General features: G+C 44.2%; 1 protein-coding gene across 1 annotated transcript in view; it reads left to right on the forward strand.

Moving 5' to 3' along the window:
- The window catches only part of LOC106583702 (ceramide synthase 5), a 94,466-nt gene that overhangs the window by 13,491 nt on the left and 63,430 nt on the right, over positions 1-17,545 (forward strand). Inside the window, exons 2-3 of the mRNA XM_014168206.2 lie at positions 15,434-15,542; positions 16,415-16,545. Coding sequence (XP_014023681.2) covers positions 15,434-15,542; positions 16,415-16,545 — 240 coding nt within the window. The remainder of the gene's footprint in view (positions 1-15,433; positions 15,543-16,414; positions 16,546-17,545) is intronic.

The following is a 17,545-nucleotide window of genomic DNA, read 5'->3' on the forward strand; positions in this document are numbered from 1 at the left end:
GTGGGAGATGAGGAAATGTTGGATGGGCAAGGAGGCATGGCTGAGTCAAATAGGAATCCTGACTTAATGAAGTGGTGATTAAAGAGCTCAGCCATGTGCTTTTTGTCAGTAACAACCACATCATCAACATTAAGGGACATGGGCTGCTGTGAGGAGGAGGGTTTATTCTCCAGGTCTGTATCCATTTTCCAGAACTTCTTGGCATTAGACACACAGAGAGAGAACTGCTCCTTAAAGTATCTAACTTTGGACTTCCGGATAGCCTGAGTGCACTTATTTTTCATTTGACTGAACGATAGCCAGTCAGCCTGAGTATGCGTGTGCCGAGCCTTTCGCCAAATGCAATTCTTTACGTGGAGTAACTCTGCAAGATCACAGTCGAACCAGGGCCTGAATCTGTTTTTAATTCTCATTTTCTTTATGGGGTGTGTTTGTTATCCTTTTAGGGACAGACGCCTCACCAATATCCAATGGTAGAGTGTGGCGCGAAACACAAATACCTCAAAAATGCTATAACTTCAATTTCTCAAACATATGACTATTTTACACCATTTTAAAGACAAGACTCTCGTTAATCTAACCACATTGTCCGATTTCAAAAAGGCTTTACAGCGAAAGCAAAACATTAGATTATGTCAGGAGAGTACCCTGCCAAAAATAATCACACAGCCATTTTCAAAGCAAGCATATATGTCACAAAAACCAAAACCACAGCTAAATGCAGCACTAACCTTTGATCTTCATCAGATGACACTCCTAGGACATTATGTTATACAATGCATGCGTGTTTTGTTCAATCAAGTTCATATTTATATCAAAAACCAGCTTTTTACATTAGCATGTGATGTTCAGAACTAGCAAACTTCCGGTGAATTTACTAAATTACTCATGATAAACGTTCACAAAATACATAACAATTATTTTAAGAATTATAGATACAGAACTCCTTTATGCAATTGCGGTGTCAGATTTTAAAATAGCTTTTTGGCGAAAGCACATTTTGCAATATTCTGAGTAGATAGCTCGGCTATCACAGGCTAGCTAATTTGACACCCACCAAGTTTGGTGCTCACTAAACTCAGAATTACTATAAGAAAAATTGGATTACCTTTGCTGTTCTTCGTCAGAATGCACTCCCAGGACTTCTACTTTTAACAACAAATGTTGTTTTGGTTCCAAATAATCCATAGTTATATTCAAATAGCTCCGTTTTGTTTGTGCGTTCAGGTCACTACCCGAAGGGTGACGCGCGGGCACATTGTGTGACAAATAAATTCTAAATATTCCATTACCGTACTTCGAAGCATGTCAAACGCTGTTTAAAATCAATTTTTATGCTATTTTTCTCGTAAAATAGTGATAATATTCCAACCGGGCGACGTTGTATTCATTCAAAGGCTGAAAGAAAAAAATGGAGTAGTCTCGTGGACGCACATCTCCAGTGTCACTGTTCCCAGGCTAACCACTAACAAATTATCCTGCTGTTCTTCGCCCAGAGACAGCAGACACCCCATTACACTTTCTGGCGCCTTCTGAGAGCCAATGGAAGCCTTAGAAAATGTCACGTTACAGCACAGATGCTGTATTTTCGATAGAGATGCTACAGAAGGACAACAAATTGTCAGACAGGGCACTTCCTGTATGGAATCTTCTCAGATTTTGGCCTGCCTTATGAGTTCTGTTATACTCACAGACACCATTCAAACAGTTTTAGAAACTTTAGAGTGTTTTCTATCCAAATCTACTAATTATATGCATATTCTAGTTTCTGGGCAGGAGTAGTAACCAGATTAAATCGGGTACGTTTTTTATCCGGACGTGAAAATACTGCCCCCTATCCCAAACAGGTTAACAATACCACAGAAAATATCAAAAGAGAAGGTCCAAGCTTCTTCGACAGAGGGGATAAAGCTGATTCTATACCATTTTACAGAGGCCAGTTCATGAAGGAAGGCTTGCTCATTAAAGTTTTTTAGCAAGTGTCTATGACAAATCAGGACAGGTCGTTTCACTGAGCAGCCATTACGAACACAGGCTGTAAAACAGTGATCACTAAGATCATTACAGAAAACACCAGACTTAAACCTATCAGGATTATTTGTGAGGATAACATGGAGGAGAGTAGCCTTTTCTGGGTGTTTTGGAGTCATACCTTGTGGGATTGGTGATAATCTGAGAAAGATTTATGGAGTCCCATTGCTTTAGGACTTGGTCAGGTGGTTTAAGCATGTCCCAGTTTAGGTCACCTAGCAGGACAAATTCAGACTTAGTGTAAGCGGCCAGGTGAGAGCTTAGGGCAGGTAGGGTACAGGCCGGTGCTGATGGGGGACGATAGCACTCAGAAACAGTCAACAAAGAGCTATTTGAATGTTTTTAATGCTTAAAACCAATAAATCAAATTGTTTGGGGACAGACTTGGTGGAGACAACCGAGCACTGAAGGTGATCCTTGGTAAAGATTGCCACTCCCCCACCTTTGGAAGATCTGTCTTGCCGAAAAAGGTTATAACCAAAAAGGTTAATATCAGTATTCAAAACACTCTTCCTTAACCATGTCTCAGTAATGACCAACACATCTGGATTGGAGCTGTTAACCCTCACTTTCAATTGATCCATTTTAGGTAATAAGCTTCTAGTGTTAACGTGCAGAAAACCAAGGCTTTTACAAGAGCAGAAATCAGTGAAGCAGATATCAGAACACAAGTCAGAATTGGGGCTGGCAACAGTAGATGGGCCAGGGTGTACATGCACATTTCCAGATATCATCAACAGTAATACAATCAGGGCACGGCAGAGGACAGGGAGAGCTCTGCAGTGCTGATTTATGACATCTGAATGTGCATCAGATGGCAACAAGATCATATTGTACAGCAATTTCATCAGGTAACATGAATACAAAGCCGGCAAGAGGTGGTTAGAATAGGATGGGAAGCCAAAAGTCTGTGTAACCAATAGAGAGTCAGAGTCCCGATTGTGGGAACAAACATAGTCTGTCCCCCGGTTGGATAAAGAAAGTTTGAAGTCAACAAAGTATGCCGGAGTCATGAGACAAATAGCAAAATGCACAAGGAAAAAAAATAAAAAATAAAATAATATTTATATATATATATATATATATATATATATATATATATATATATATATATATACTGCTCAAAAAATAAAGGGAACACTTAAACAACACAATGTAACTCCAAGTCAATCACACTTCTGTGAAATCAAACTGTCCACTTAGGAAGCAACACTGATTGACAATAAATTTCACATGCTGTTGTGCAAATGGAATAGACAACAGGTGGAAATTATAGGCAATTAGCAAGACACCCCCAATAAAGGAGTGGTTCTGCAGGTGGGGACCACAGAACACTTCTCAGTTCTTATGCTTCCTGGCTGATGTTTTGGTCACTTTTGAATGCTGGCGGTGCTTTCACTCTAGTGGTAGCATGAGACGGAGTCTACAACCCACACAAGTGGCTCAGGTAGTGCAGCTCATCCAGGATGGCACATCAATGCGAGTTGTGGCAAGAAGGTTTGCTGTGTCTGTCAGCGTAGTGTCCAGAGCATGGAGGCGCTACCAGGAGACAGGCCAGTACATCAGGAGACGTGCAGGAGGCCGTAGGAGGGCAACAACCCAGCAGCAGGACCGCTACCTCCGCCTTTGTGCAAGGAGGAGCAGGAGGAGCACTGCCAGAGCCCTGCAAAATGACCTCCAGCAGGCCACAAATGTGCATGTGTCTGCTCAAATGGTCAGAAACAGACTCCATGAGGGTGGTATGAGGGCCCGACGTCCACAGGTGGGGGTTGTGCTTACAGCCCAACACTGTGCAGGACGTTTGGCATTTGCCAAAGAACACCAAGATTGGCAAATTCGCCACTGGCGCCCTGTGCTCTTCACAGATGAAAGCAGGTTCACACTGAGCACGTGACAGACGTGACAGAGTCTGGAGACGCCGTGGAGAATGTTCTGCTGCTTGCAACATCCTCCAGCATTACCGGTTTGGCAGTGGGTCAGTCATGGTGTGGGGTGGCATTTCTTTGGGGGGCCACACAGCCCTCCATGTGCTCGCCAGAGGTAGCCTGACTGCCATTAGGTACCGAGATGAGATCCTCAGACCCCTTATGAGACCATATGCTGGTGCGGTTGGCCCTGGGTTCCTCCTAATGCAAGACAATGCTAGACCTCATGTGGCTGGAGTGTGTCAGCAGTTCCTGCAAGAGGAAGGCATTGATGCTATGGACTGGCCAGCCCGTTCCCCAGATCTGAATCCAATTGAGCACATCTGGGACATCATGTCTCGCTCCATCCACCAACGCCACGTTGCACCACAGACTGTCCAGGAGTTGGCAGATGCTTTAGTCCAGGTCTGGGAGGAGATCCCTCAGGAGACCATCCGCCACCTCATCAGGAGCATGCCCAGGCGTTGTAGGGAGGTCATACAGGCACGTGGAGGCCACACACACTACTGAGCCTCATTTTGACTTGTTTTAAGGACATTACATCAAAGTTGGATCAGCCTGTAGTGTGGTTTTCCACTTTAATTTTGAGTGTGACTCCAAATCCAGACCTCCATGGGTTGATCAATTGGATTTCCATTGATTATTTTTGTGTGATTTTGTTGTCAGCACATTCAACTATGTAAAGAAAAAAGTATTTAATAAGATTATTTATTTCATTCAGATCTAGGATGTGTTGTTTAAGTGTTCCCTTTATTTTTTTTAGCACTATATATATATATATATAAAACGACTTGGGGCTAGCCATTGTAAGTCCAGAGTCACGTGCCCCAACAGTGCGCTTATGCTGGAGGTGAGCGAAAGCTCGGGAGAGAGGGGGGAGTGTGGTGGAGGTACCTGTACCAGACAGGAGGAGACAACCAGGGCAGATGGTGAACAGAGAGGGGGGAGTGTGGTGGAGGTACCTGTACCAGACAGGAGGAGACAGGCCAGGGCAGACGGTGAACAGAGAGGGGGGAGTGTGGTGGAGGTACCTGTACCAGACAGGAGGAGACAACCAGGGCAGACGGTGAACAGATCACCAGGTGGAATCCAAGCAACAGTGCAGCAGGCAATGGGAGTCCGTGTCACACCCACTTGGGAGAAACTTTTATTTCTGGAGGCAGATTTGTCATAGAAAATGCCAGTGAATGGACGGGTCTCTGTGTGTGTGGAGTAAAGGTGGTCCATAGTTTTTTTTCCCTCTGGATGCACATTTAACATGCTGATAGAAATTTGGTAAGACCGATTTAAGTTTCCCTGCATTAAAGTCCACAGCCACTAGGAGCGCCACTTCTGGGTGAGCGTTTTCCTGTTTGCTTATGGCGGAATGCAGTTCATTGAGTGCGGTCTTAGTGCCAGCCTCAGTTTGTGTTGGTATGTAGACAGCTACGAAAAATACAGATGAAAACTCTCTAGTTAGATAGTGTGGTCTACAGCTTATCATGAGATACTCTACCTCAGGCGAGCAAAACCTCAAGACTTCCTTTGATATCGTGCACCAGCTGTTATTTACAAAAATACATTGTCCACCGCCCGTTGTCTTACCAGACGCCGCTGTTCTATCCTGCCGATACAGCGTATAACCAGCCAGCTGTATGGTGAAAATGTCGTCGTTCAGCCACGTTCTCCGTGAAGCATAAGATATTACAGTTTTGAATGTCCCGTTGGTAGTTTAATCTTCCGCGTAGGTCATCGATTTTATTTTCCAAAGATTGCACGTTTGCTAGCAGAATGGAAGGATGTGGGGTTTATTCGATCGACTACGAATTCTCAGAAGGCAGCCTGCCCTCCGGCCCCTTTTTCTCCGCCTTCTCTTCTGGGCCTGTTCCCGGGAAAGCAGTATGTCATTCACGTCGGACTCGTCGGGCTCGTTAAAGGAAAAAAAGGATTCCACCAGTTCGTGGTGAGTAATCGCTGTTCTGATGTCCAGAAGTTATTTTCGGTCATAAGAGACGGTAGCAGCAACATTATGTACAAAATAAGTTAAAAAAATAAGTTGCAAACAATGCAAAGAAACAAACTAAAAAAACACAATTGGATAGGAACACGCAAAACGTCAGCCTTCTTCTCCGGCGCCATCAACTAGTTTACCCTATGGTGTAAACACTGACAATTAAACTAGTTTACCCTATAGTGTAAACACTGATAATTAAACTAGTTTACCCAATGGTGTCACGAGTGCTGTCTTCGAATTCCCTGTCATAAATCAGCCAAGGCGCAGCGTGCCGGTAGTTCCACATATTTATTTAGTGAACCCGAACAAAACAAGAAACAGGTGAAACAGAAACAAACGTGACGTTCTGGGGCTGCTCACACACAGCTGCACAAAAACAAGATCCCACAAAAACACAGGGAAAAATAGGCTGCCTAAGTATGGCTTCCAATCAGAGACAACCATAGACAGCTGCCTCTGATTGGAAACCAAAACATAGAAACAAAAACATAGAATGCCCACCCACCTATCACACCCTGGCCTAGCTAAACAGAGAAAACACAGCTCTCCTAGGTCAGAGCGTGACAAATGGTGTAAACACTGATAATTAAACTAGTTTACCCTATGGTGTAAACACTGATAATTAAACTAGTTTACCCTATGGTGTAAACACTAAACTAGTAAAGAACATTTTGATGAAACAGGAAAGGAAACAGGAAAGCCCTTGGGTCTGTTCATGTTCTTGCCACGTTACAGATTGTTCAGATAGAAAGGTATAGTGTAGGACAGATATGATCAGGTGATGTCTGTCAAGTTAGTATTGGGAATCGTGCCAGCTCTTTTCATAAAATGTCTATGTGTTGCAATTTGAACGTTTCATCTCACTGAATAGTGCCTAGTGACCCCTGATCTGGATGGTAGGTATCATACCTGCCCTCATGGACTAATATTTGTGTTTTAACACTGAGGTGTGTGGGTGTGTTTTAACACTGGGGCGTGTGGCTGTGTTTTAACTCTGGGGCGTGTGGCTGTGTTTTAACACTGAGGCGTGTGGCTGTGTTTTAACACTGAGGCGTGTGGCTGTGTTTTAACACTGGGGCGTGTGGCTGTGTTTTAACACTGGGGCGTGTGGCTGTGTTTTAACACTGAGGCGTGTGGCTGTGTTTTAACACTGAGGCGTGTGGCTGTGTTTTAACACTGAGGCGTGTGGCTGTGTTTTAACACTGGGGCGTGTGGCTGAGTTTTAACACTGGGGCGTGTGGCTGTGTTTTACCACTGGGGCGTGTGGCTGTGTTTTACCACTGGGGCGTGTGGCTGTGTTTTAACACTGGGGCGTGTGGCTGTGTTTTAACACTGGGGCGTGTGGTTGTGTTTTAACACTGAGGCGTGTGGTTGTGTTTCAACACTGGGGCGTGTGGCTGTGTTTTAACACTGGGGCGTGTGGTTGTGTTTCAACACTGGGGCGTGTGGCTGTGTTTTAACACTGGGGCGTGTGGCTGTGTTTTAACACTGGGGCGTGTGGCTGTGTTTTAACACTGGGGCGTGTGGCTGTGTTTTAACACTGGGGCGTGTGGTTGTGTTTTAACACTGAGGCGTGTGGTTGTGTTTCAACACTGGGGCGTGTGGCTGAGTTTCAACACTGGGGCGTGTGGCTGAGTTTTAACACTGGGGCGTGTGGCTGTGTTTTAACACTGGGGCGTGTGGCTGTGTTTTACCACTGGGGCGTGTGGCTGTGTTTTACCACTGGGGCGTGTGGCTGTGTTTTAACACTGGGGCGTGTGGCTGTGTTTTAACACTGGGGCGTGTGGCTGTGTTTTAACACTGGGGCTTGTGGCGATGTTTTAACACTTGGGCGTGTGGCTGTGTTTTAACACTGGGGCGTGTGGCTGTGTTTTAACACTGGGGCGTGTGGCTGTGTTTTAACACTGGGGCGTGTGGTTGTGTTTTAACACTGGGGCGTGTGGTTGTGTTTTAACACTGAGGCGTGTGGTTGTGTTTCAACACTGGGGCGTGTGGCTGTGTTTTACCACTGGGGCGTGTGGCTGTGTTTTACCACTGGGGCGTGTGGCTGTGTTTTAACACTGGGGCGTGTGGCTGTGTTTTACCACTGGGGCGTGTGGCTGTGTTTTAACACTGGGGCGTGTGGCTGTGTTTTAACACTGGGGCGTGTGGTTGTGTTTTAACACTGGGGCGTGTGGTTGTGTTTTAACACTGAGGCGTGTGGTTGTGTTTTAACACTGAGGCGTGTGGTTGTGTTTCAACACTGGGGCGTGTGGCTGAGTTTTCCCCTCTGACTTCTTTTTCACCCCAGTGCAGTGTAGGTGGACATATTCTTTTTGCACATATTTTAATACTTGTGAACTGGAATGACAGGAGGGAGAGGAGGAGGGACAGAGTGAAGAGTATAGGGGCTTTTCTTTTTCTTTCTTCACTAACTGGTCGGAGTAGTTTCAGAAACAAGATCTGATATTTTTCTCACATTCTAATTAACCACAGGACTCTGGCTGGCAGAATGACTGCCACACTGGGCAAATAGTGTCGTATTCCACTGCAGAGTATCCCTTCCTTTAGCCTGATCCAGATCTGTATGTGGTCTAGCCAACTTCTTGGTCACTGTGAATTTACAGATCTGGGTCCAGGCTAACACCCTCCACTGCCACAATGGAATTCTCTACCAGGTTTTGGCAGCTTGCTCTACTCTGTGGGATTCTGGCTTACCCACAGTTAACCTCTGTTGTAGGCTTCTGGCTTACCCACAGTTAACCTCTGTTGTAGGCTTCTGGCTTACCCACAGTTATCCTCTGTTGTAGGCTTCTGGCTTACCCACAGTTAACCTCTGTTGTAGGCTTCTGGCTTACCCACAGTTAACCTCTGTAGGCTTCTGGCTTACCCACAGTTAACCTCTGTTGTAGGCTTCTGGCTTACCCACAGTTAGGCTAACCTTTTTATTTTGTATTTTATTTTTTACCCCTTTTCCCCCTAATTTCTTGGTATCCAATTGGTAGTTACAGTCTTGTCCCATCGCTGCCACTCCCGAACGGACTCAGGAGAGGCGAAGGTCAAGAGCTGTGCGTTCTCCGAAACACAACCCAGCCAAGTCGCACTGCTTCTTGACACAATTCCCACTTAACCCGGAAGCCAACCCCACCAATGTGTCGGAGGAAACACCATGCACCTGGCGACCGTGTCAGCATGTACTGCTCCCGGCCCGCCACAGCGATGGGACAAGGACATCCCTGCCGGCCAAACCCTCCCCTAATCCGGAGAACGCTGGGCCAATTGTGCACCCCCCCATGGGTCTTCCCTGTGGCTCAGTTGGTAGAGCATGGTGTTTGCAATGCCAGCATGGTGTGTGCAATGCCAGGGTTGTGGGTTCGATTCCCACGGGGGGCCAGTACAAACAAAAAATGCATGAAATGAAATGTGGTTTACCTTCTGGTTTACCTACACAGTATGCTGGAATGGCTGGGACAAAGGGGTTGTGTGTGGTCTGTCTGTTCTTTTTATGTTATAGGCTTCTGTTTTTGTCAAAACTGTCTGTCTGACCTTTTAGTCTGTCTGTTTTTGTTCTGATTTTCTACTGGAAACAGTCCAGCTATAAGGACAAAGGACAAGGAATAGCTTACAAACAAATCAATGGCTTATGAAAACACATCACTTTTACTTTGAGGGTGTGGTCACTGTTTTTTTTAATGCTCTCTAGACAACAAGATATCATAGTTTCCCTTCGAAATGTGATGTATTAAGGATGAATGTTTATTTTTCATGCATTAATTCAGCGTGGTTTCAGGGTTAAAACAGAAACAACTCAAAAGGTGAACAGTTTAGGCATTTATTCTGAGTGGTTAAGGTTAGGACTATGGTTTGGGGAAGATTTGAAACAAAATCATTTTTAAAATGACTCGCTATCACATTTACATTTACATTTAAGTCATTTAGCAGACGCTCTTATCCAGAGCGACTTACAAATTGGTGCATTCACCTTATAATATCCAGTGGAAAAACCACTTTACAATAGTGCATCTAAATCTTTTAAGGGGGGTTAGAAGGATTACTTAATCCTATCCCAGGTATTCCTTAAAGAGGTGGGGTTTCAGGTGTCTCCGGAAGGTGGTGACCATCACCATCATCTTTAGTATTGTTAGAATGTTTGCAGCTTGCTAGAGCATTATGAACTGCCGCACTGCCGTGGTCTAAGCAGCTGGAGTTCACGCCCAGGTCAGAGTAAGACATTCTCAGAACCTTTTCAAACGTCCCGAAATCAACGTCTATTTCTAGTGATCAAGCTGCTCTAGGCCTATGCTCTCTATTATCTTTGGACACACTGAATGAACACTAACAATTTGTTATCATATTTTACTTTTACATTCCACTCTTCTGTATTCTACTGTGTGCAGCATGCTCACTGACAGACAAATGCTGTGCCAAACATTCTATGTATGGCATCCTATTTCATCTCTACTCTCTTTAGTAATCTGGCCTCTTGTCCTGTTGTGGCAGTCCTGCTCTTTTTAATGATTTACTATATATTTAATCTCTACTCTCTTTAGTAATCTGGCCTCTTGTCCTGTTGTGGCAGTCCTGCTCTTTTTAATGACTTACTATATATTTCATCTCTACTCTCTTTGTATTTTGGCTGGTGTTGGACAAATATTGATTGATGGATATAACATCTTTGAAAAATGTTTATCAAACAAGTCATGTAAGGCATTGGGAGACGTTGGGAGACATTGCATTGTGGGAATATAAGAATACAAATGAGAATGAAAGCTGTGTGAGAATACAAATGAGAATGAAAGCTGTGTGAGAATACAAATGAGAATGAAAGCTGTGTGAGAATACAAATGAGAATGAAAGCTGTGTGAGAATACAAATGAGAATGAAAGCAGTGTGAGAATACAAATGAGAATGAAAGCAGTGTGAGAATACAAATGAGAATGAAAGCAGTGTGAGAATACAAATGAGAATGAAAGCAGTGTGAGAATACAAATGAGAATGAAAGCAGTGTGAGAATACAAATGAGAATGAAAGCTGTGTGAGAATACAAATGAGAATGGAAGCTGTGTGAGAATACAAATGAGAATGGAAGCTGTGTGAGAATGAAAGCAGTGTGAGAATACAAATGAGAATGAAAGCAGTGTGAGAATACAAATGAGAATGAAAGCAGTGTGAGAATACAAATGAGAATGAAAGCAGTGTGAGAATACAAATGACAATGAAAGCAGTGTGAGAATACAAATGACAATGAAAGCGGTGTGAGAATACAAATGACAATGAAAGCGGTGTGAGAATACAAATGACAATGAAAGCGGTGTGAGAATACAAATGACAATGAAAGCGGTGTGAGAATACAAATGACAATGAAAGCGGTGTGAGAATACAAATGAGAATGAAAGCGGTGTGAGAATACAAATGGAGCAGGTTTTCATCAAGGATCTCTCTGTACTTTGGTCCGTTCATCTTTACCTCGATCCTGACTAGTCTCCCAGTCCCTGCCGCTGAAAAACGTACCCACAGCATGATACTGCCACCGCCATGCTTCACTGTAGGGCTGGTATTGGCCAGGTGATGAGCGGTGCCTGGCTTCATCCAGACGTGATGCTTGGCATTCAGGCCAAGAGTTCAATCTTGGTTTCATCAGACAGAGATTCTTGTTTCTCATGGTCTGTGTGTCATTGAGGTGCCTTTTGGCAAGCTCTAAGCAGGCTGTCATGTGCCTTTTATTGAGTGGCTTCCGTCTGGCAACTCTACCATAAAGGTCTGATTGGTAGAGTGCTGCAGAGATGGTTGACCTTCTGGAAGGTTCTCCCATCTCCACAGAGGAACTCTGGTGCTCTGTCAGAGTGACAATCGGATTGTGACAGTCTTGCTCTTTTTAATGAGTTTCTGTGTATTTAATCTCTACTCTCTTTGTCTTTTGGCTGGTGTTGGACAAATATTGTCAAAATGTTGACATGATGGATATAACATCTTTTAAAAATGTTTATCAAACAAGACATTGGGAGACGTTGGGAAACATTGGGAGACGTTGGGAGACATTGGGAAACATTGGGAGACGTTGGGAGACGTTGGGAAACATTGGGAGACGTTGGGAGACATTGGGAAATATTGGGAGAGATTGGGAGACGTTGGGAAACATTGGGAGAGATTGGGAGACGTTGGGAAACATTGGGAGACGTTGGGAAACATTGGGAGAGATTGGGAGACGTTGGGAAACATTGGGAGACGTTGGGAAACATTGGGAGAGATTGGGAGACGTTGGGAAACATTGGGAGACGTTGGGAAACATTGGGAGAGATTGGGAAACATTGGGAGACGTTGGGAAACATTGGGAGATGTTGGGAAACATTGGGAGACTTTGGGAAACGTTGGGAAACATTGGGAAACGTTGGGAAACATTGGGAGATGTTGGGAAACATTGGGAGACTTTGGGAAACATTGGGAGACGTTGGGAAACATTGGGAGACGTTGGGAGACATTGGGAAACATTGGGAGAGATTGGGAGACGTTGGGAAACATTGGGAGAGATTCGGAGATGTTGGGAAACATTGGGAGACGTTGGGAAACGTTGGGAGACGTTGGGAGACGTTGGGAAACGTTGGGAGACGTTGGGAAACATTGGGAGACGTTGGGAGACGTTGGGAGACGTTGGGAGAGATTGGGAGACGTTGGGAGACCTTGGGAAACGTTGGGAAACATTGGGAGACATTGGGAGACGTTGGGAAACATTGGGAGAGATTGGGAGACGTTGGGAAACATTGGGAGAGATTGGGAGACGTTGGGAAACATTGGGAGAGATTGGGAGACGTTGGGAAACATTGGGAGACGTTGGGAAACATTGGGAGACGTTGGGAAACATTGGGAGACGTTGGGAGACGTTGGGAAACGTTGGGAGACGTTGGGAAACATTGGGAGACGTTGGGAGATGTTGGGAGACATTGGGAGAGATTGGGAGAGACATTGGGAGATGTTGGGAGACGTTGGGAGACGTTGGGAAACATTGGGAGAGATTGCATTGTGTGACTATAAGAATACAAATGAGAATTAAAGCGGTGTGAGAATACAAATTATAAGCTTTTTAAATTGTGTGTTCTGATAATGTCACGTCCTGACCAGTAAAGGGGTTATTTGTTCTTATAGTTTGGTCAGGACGTGGCAGGGGGTATTTGTTTTATGTGGTTCAGGGTGTGTTTGTGTATGTGTTCATGTAGAGGGGGTATTTGGTTTTTATGGTTTTGGGTGGTTGTGTATGTAGAGGGGTATTTGATTTATGTATTCCGGGGGTTTTGGGTTATCGTTCTATGTTAGTTTATTTCTATGTTCTGTCTAGGCGTTTGTATTTCTATGTTTTGGTAATGGGGATTGGGGCCTTCAATTGGAGGCAGCTGTCTGTCGTTGCCTCTGATTGAAGGTCCTATATTTAGGAGTGTGTTTGTTTTGGGAATTGTGGGAGATTGTTCTTTGTACTGCTGTGTGAGCCTACAAGGGTGTTTGTCGTCCGTTTTCTTGTTTTTTTTCGTGTTAAATAAAATGAGCATTCACATACCCGCTGCGCCTTGGTCAATCCATTACGACGACCGTGACAGATAAGGCTTCCTTCACTGATAGACAGGTTTATAACAAGTCCATCTGTAAGTGAGATTGTTTGTATTGTGTGTATATCTATTGACCAAAAATATAAATGCAACATGCAGCAATTTCACAATTTTACTGAGTTACAGTTCATATAAGGAAAGCAGTCAATTTAAATAAACTCATTAGGCCCTAATCTATGGATTTCACATGACTGGGCAGGGGCGCAGCCATGGGTGGGCCTGGGAGGACATAGGCCTACCCACTTGGGAGCCAGGCCCAGCCAATCAGAATGCAGTATTGTGAATACAGTGCGGAAAGTATTCAGACCCCTTGACTTTTTCAACATTTTGTTACCTTACAGCCTTATTCTAAAATTGATTAGTTTTTTCCCCCTCATCAATCTACACACAATACCCCATAATGACAAAGTAAAAACAGGTTTTTTGGACATTTATGCCAAAAAAAATGATATCACATTTACATACGTATTCAGACCCCTTACTCAGTACTTTGTTGAAGAACCTTTGGCAGCGATTACAGCCTCAAGTCTTCTTGGGTATGACACTCAAGCTTGGCACACCTGTATTTGCGGACTTTCTCCCATTCTCCCAGCTCTGTCAGGTTGGATGGGGGCGCGTCGCTGCACAGCTATTTTCAGAGATGTTCGATCAGGTTCAAGACGGACACTGGCTGGCCCACTCAAGGACATTCAGAGACTTGTCCCGAAACCACTCCTGCGTTGTCTTGGCTGTGTGCTTAGGGTCGTTGTCCTGTTGGAAGGTGAAACTTTGCCCCAGTCTGAGGTCCTGAGCGCTCTGGAGCAGGTTTTCATCAAGGATCTCTCTGTACTTTGGTCTGTTCATCTTTCCCTCGATCCTGACTAGTCTCCCAGTCCCTGCCGCTGAAAAACATCCCCACAGCATCATGCTGCCACCACCATGCTTCACCGTAAGGATGGTATTTGCCAGGTGATCAGCGGTGCCTGGTTTCCTCCAGACGTGACGCTTGGCATTCAGGCCAAGTGTTCAATCTTGGTTTCATCAGACCAGAGAATCTTGTTTCTCATGGTCTGAGAGTCCTTTAGGTGCCCTTTGGCAAACTCCAAGCGGGCCGTCATGTGCCTTTTACTGAGGAGCAGCCACTCTACCATAAAGGTCTGATTGGTGGAGTGCTGCAGAGATGGTTGTCCTTCTGGAAGGTTCTCCCATCTCCACATAGGAACTCTGAAGCTCTGTCAGAGTGACCATCAGGTTATTGCTCACCTCCCTGACCAAGGCCCTTCTCCCCCGATTGCTCAGTTTGGCCGGGCGGCTAGCTCTAGGAAGAGTCTTGGTGGTTCCAAACTTCTTCCATTTAAGAATGATGGAGGCCACTGGGTTCTTGAGGACCTTCAATGCTGCTGACATTTTTTGGTACCCTTCCCCAGATCTGTGCCTCGACACAATCCTGTCTTGGAGCGTCGACCTCATGGCTGGGTTTTTTCTCTGACATGCACTGTCAACTGTGGGACCTTATATAGACAGATGTGTGCCTTTTCAAATCATGTCCAATCAGTTGAATTTACCACAGGTGGACTCCAGTCAAGTTGTAGAAGCATCTGAAGGATGATTAATGGAAACAGGATGCAATTGAGCTTAATTTCGCGTCTCATAGCAAATGTTCTGAATACTTACAGCAGGTAAATAAGGTATTTCTGTATTGTATTTTTAATACATTTGCTAACATTTTCAAAAAAGCTGTTTTCGCTTTGTCATTATGGGTTATTGTGTGTAGATTGAGGATTTTTTATTTTTTTAATCCATTTTAAAATAAGGCTATAACGTAACAAAATGTGAGAAAAGTCAAGGGGGTCTGAATATTTTCTGAATGCATTGTATACAGCTAACAGCAATAAGATAGAGATCGGCTTTAACTGCTGTTATTCCTTCAGGTTCATAGCCAGTCCATGTGCCTTCCTCTTGCATATTCACGCTGCCTCAGTCCACTGGCGAGCCACACCCAACCCTATCCTGGAGAAGGTGTTTACATCCAACACAAAGGTACGCTAGCTCGCTTGACACACACACACACACACACACACACACACACACACACAAATAAGGTATTAGAGAAGGTTTTTACAGTGTTTACATCCATCCATCCACAAATGTAAGCTCGCTGCCACACACACACATCACAAAGGTACGCTACCCTCACACACACACACACACACACATACACTAGATACAAGGAAAATATTTAACTGTTTGTCTGTCAGCTGTCCTTTGTCTCCTAATGTCTCTTGTCACCATCCATGCATCGGTCTTACACAATACCAAACGATACTGGTCTCACATGCCTTAGTTCTTCATTTGTTTCTTCCTCCTTCCTGCTCCTCTTACTTTCATCTCTCTCTCTCGTGTCTAAGTTGCAAAATTCCAGTAACTTTCCCTAAAATCCAAGGTGGGAATTATTTAATGGAAAACTTTAGGAATTTGGTGAAAATTACCCACATGTTTCGATCCTAGATGACATGTCATTCTCTTGTCTCTAAGTTGTGAGCTGTGGAAAGAATTTCCTCTTGAAGAACAATAAGTGCTGTCAGTTTCCTAATGCCCCCCACCCTCCGACCGGTCCGATTCTCAACCGCCTCACTCTCTGAATCCGTCTCTTCCTCCTTCCTCCTATTCTCACTCATAAATCATACTCTTATGACCTAGGCCTGTAATCTGATATGATGTCTTGTGATGTGTTGGTGGGCCAGGAATGCCTTTGTTTTAAAGCAAATTTCTGTGTTAGAATTTCACATGTTAGTCATACTTTCTCCTATCTCTCTCTCCCTCTTTCTCACTCTCTATGCCCCATGTTACTCTCTCCCCTTTGTCTCTCTTTCCCTCTCTCCTCCCCCCTTGTCTCTCTCTCACTCCCACAGTGCCCAGACTGGCGACACCTGGATGGGTTATCTAAGCAGCTGGACTGGGATGTGAGGAAGGTCCAGCGATGGTTCAGACAAAGACGCAACCAGGATAAGCCCAGCATACTCACCAAGTTCTGTGAGAGCATGTAGGTTATCAAACCCAGTACATGTAGGTTATTAAACCCAGTACAGGACATGTAGGTTATTAAACCCAGTACAAAACACGTAGGTTATTAAACCCAGTACAGGACATGTAGGTTATTAAACCCAGTACAGAACACGTAGGTTATTAAACCCAGTACAGGACATGTAGGTTATCAAACCCAGGACATGTAGGTTATTAAACCCAGTACAGGACATGTAGGTTATCAAACCCAGTACATGTAGGTTATTAAACCCAGTACAGGACATGTAGGTTATCAAACCCAGTACATGACATGTAGGTTATCAAACCCAGTACATGACATGTAGGTTATCAAACCCAGTACAGAACATGTAGGTTATCAAACCCAGTACATGTAGGTTATCAATCCCAGTACAGAACATGTAGGTTATTAAACCCAGTACATGTAGGTTATCAAACCCAGTACAGAACATGTAGGTTATCAATCCCAGTACAGAACATGTAGGTTATTAAACCCAGTACATGTAGGTTATCAAACCCAGTACAGAACATGTAGGTTATTAAACCCAGTACATGTAGGTTATCAATCCCAGTACAGAACATGTAGGTTATCAATCCCAGTACAGAACATGTAGGTTATCAAACCCAGTACAGAACATGTAGGTTATTAAACCCAGTACAGGACATGTAGGTTATCAAACCCAGTACAGAACATGTAGGTTATCAAACCCAGTACAGGACATGTAGGTTATCAAACCCAGTACAGAACATGTAGGTTATTAAACCCAGTACATGTAGGTTATCAAACCCAGTACAGGACATGTAGGTTATCAATCCCAGTACAGAACATGTAGGTTATCAAACCCAGTACAGAACATGTAGGTTATCAAACCCAGTACAGAACATGTAGGTTATCAAACCCAGTACAGAACATGTAGGTTATTAAACCCAGTACAGGACATGTAGGTTATCAAACCCAGTACAGAACATGTAGGTTATCAAACCCAGTACAGAACATGTAG

Source organism: Salmo salar, chromosome ssa22 (genome assembly GCF_905237065.1).
Source record: "Salmo salar chromosome ssa22, Ssal_v3.1, whole genome shotgun sequence".
Lineage (NCBI taxonomy): Eukaryota > Metazoa > Chordata > Actinopteri > Salmoniformes > Salmonidae > Salmo > Salmo salar.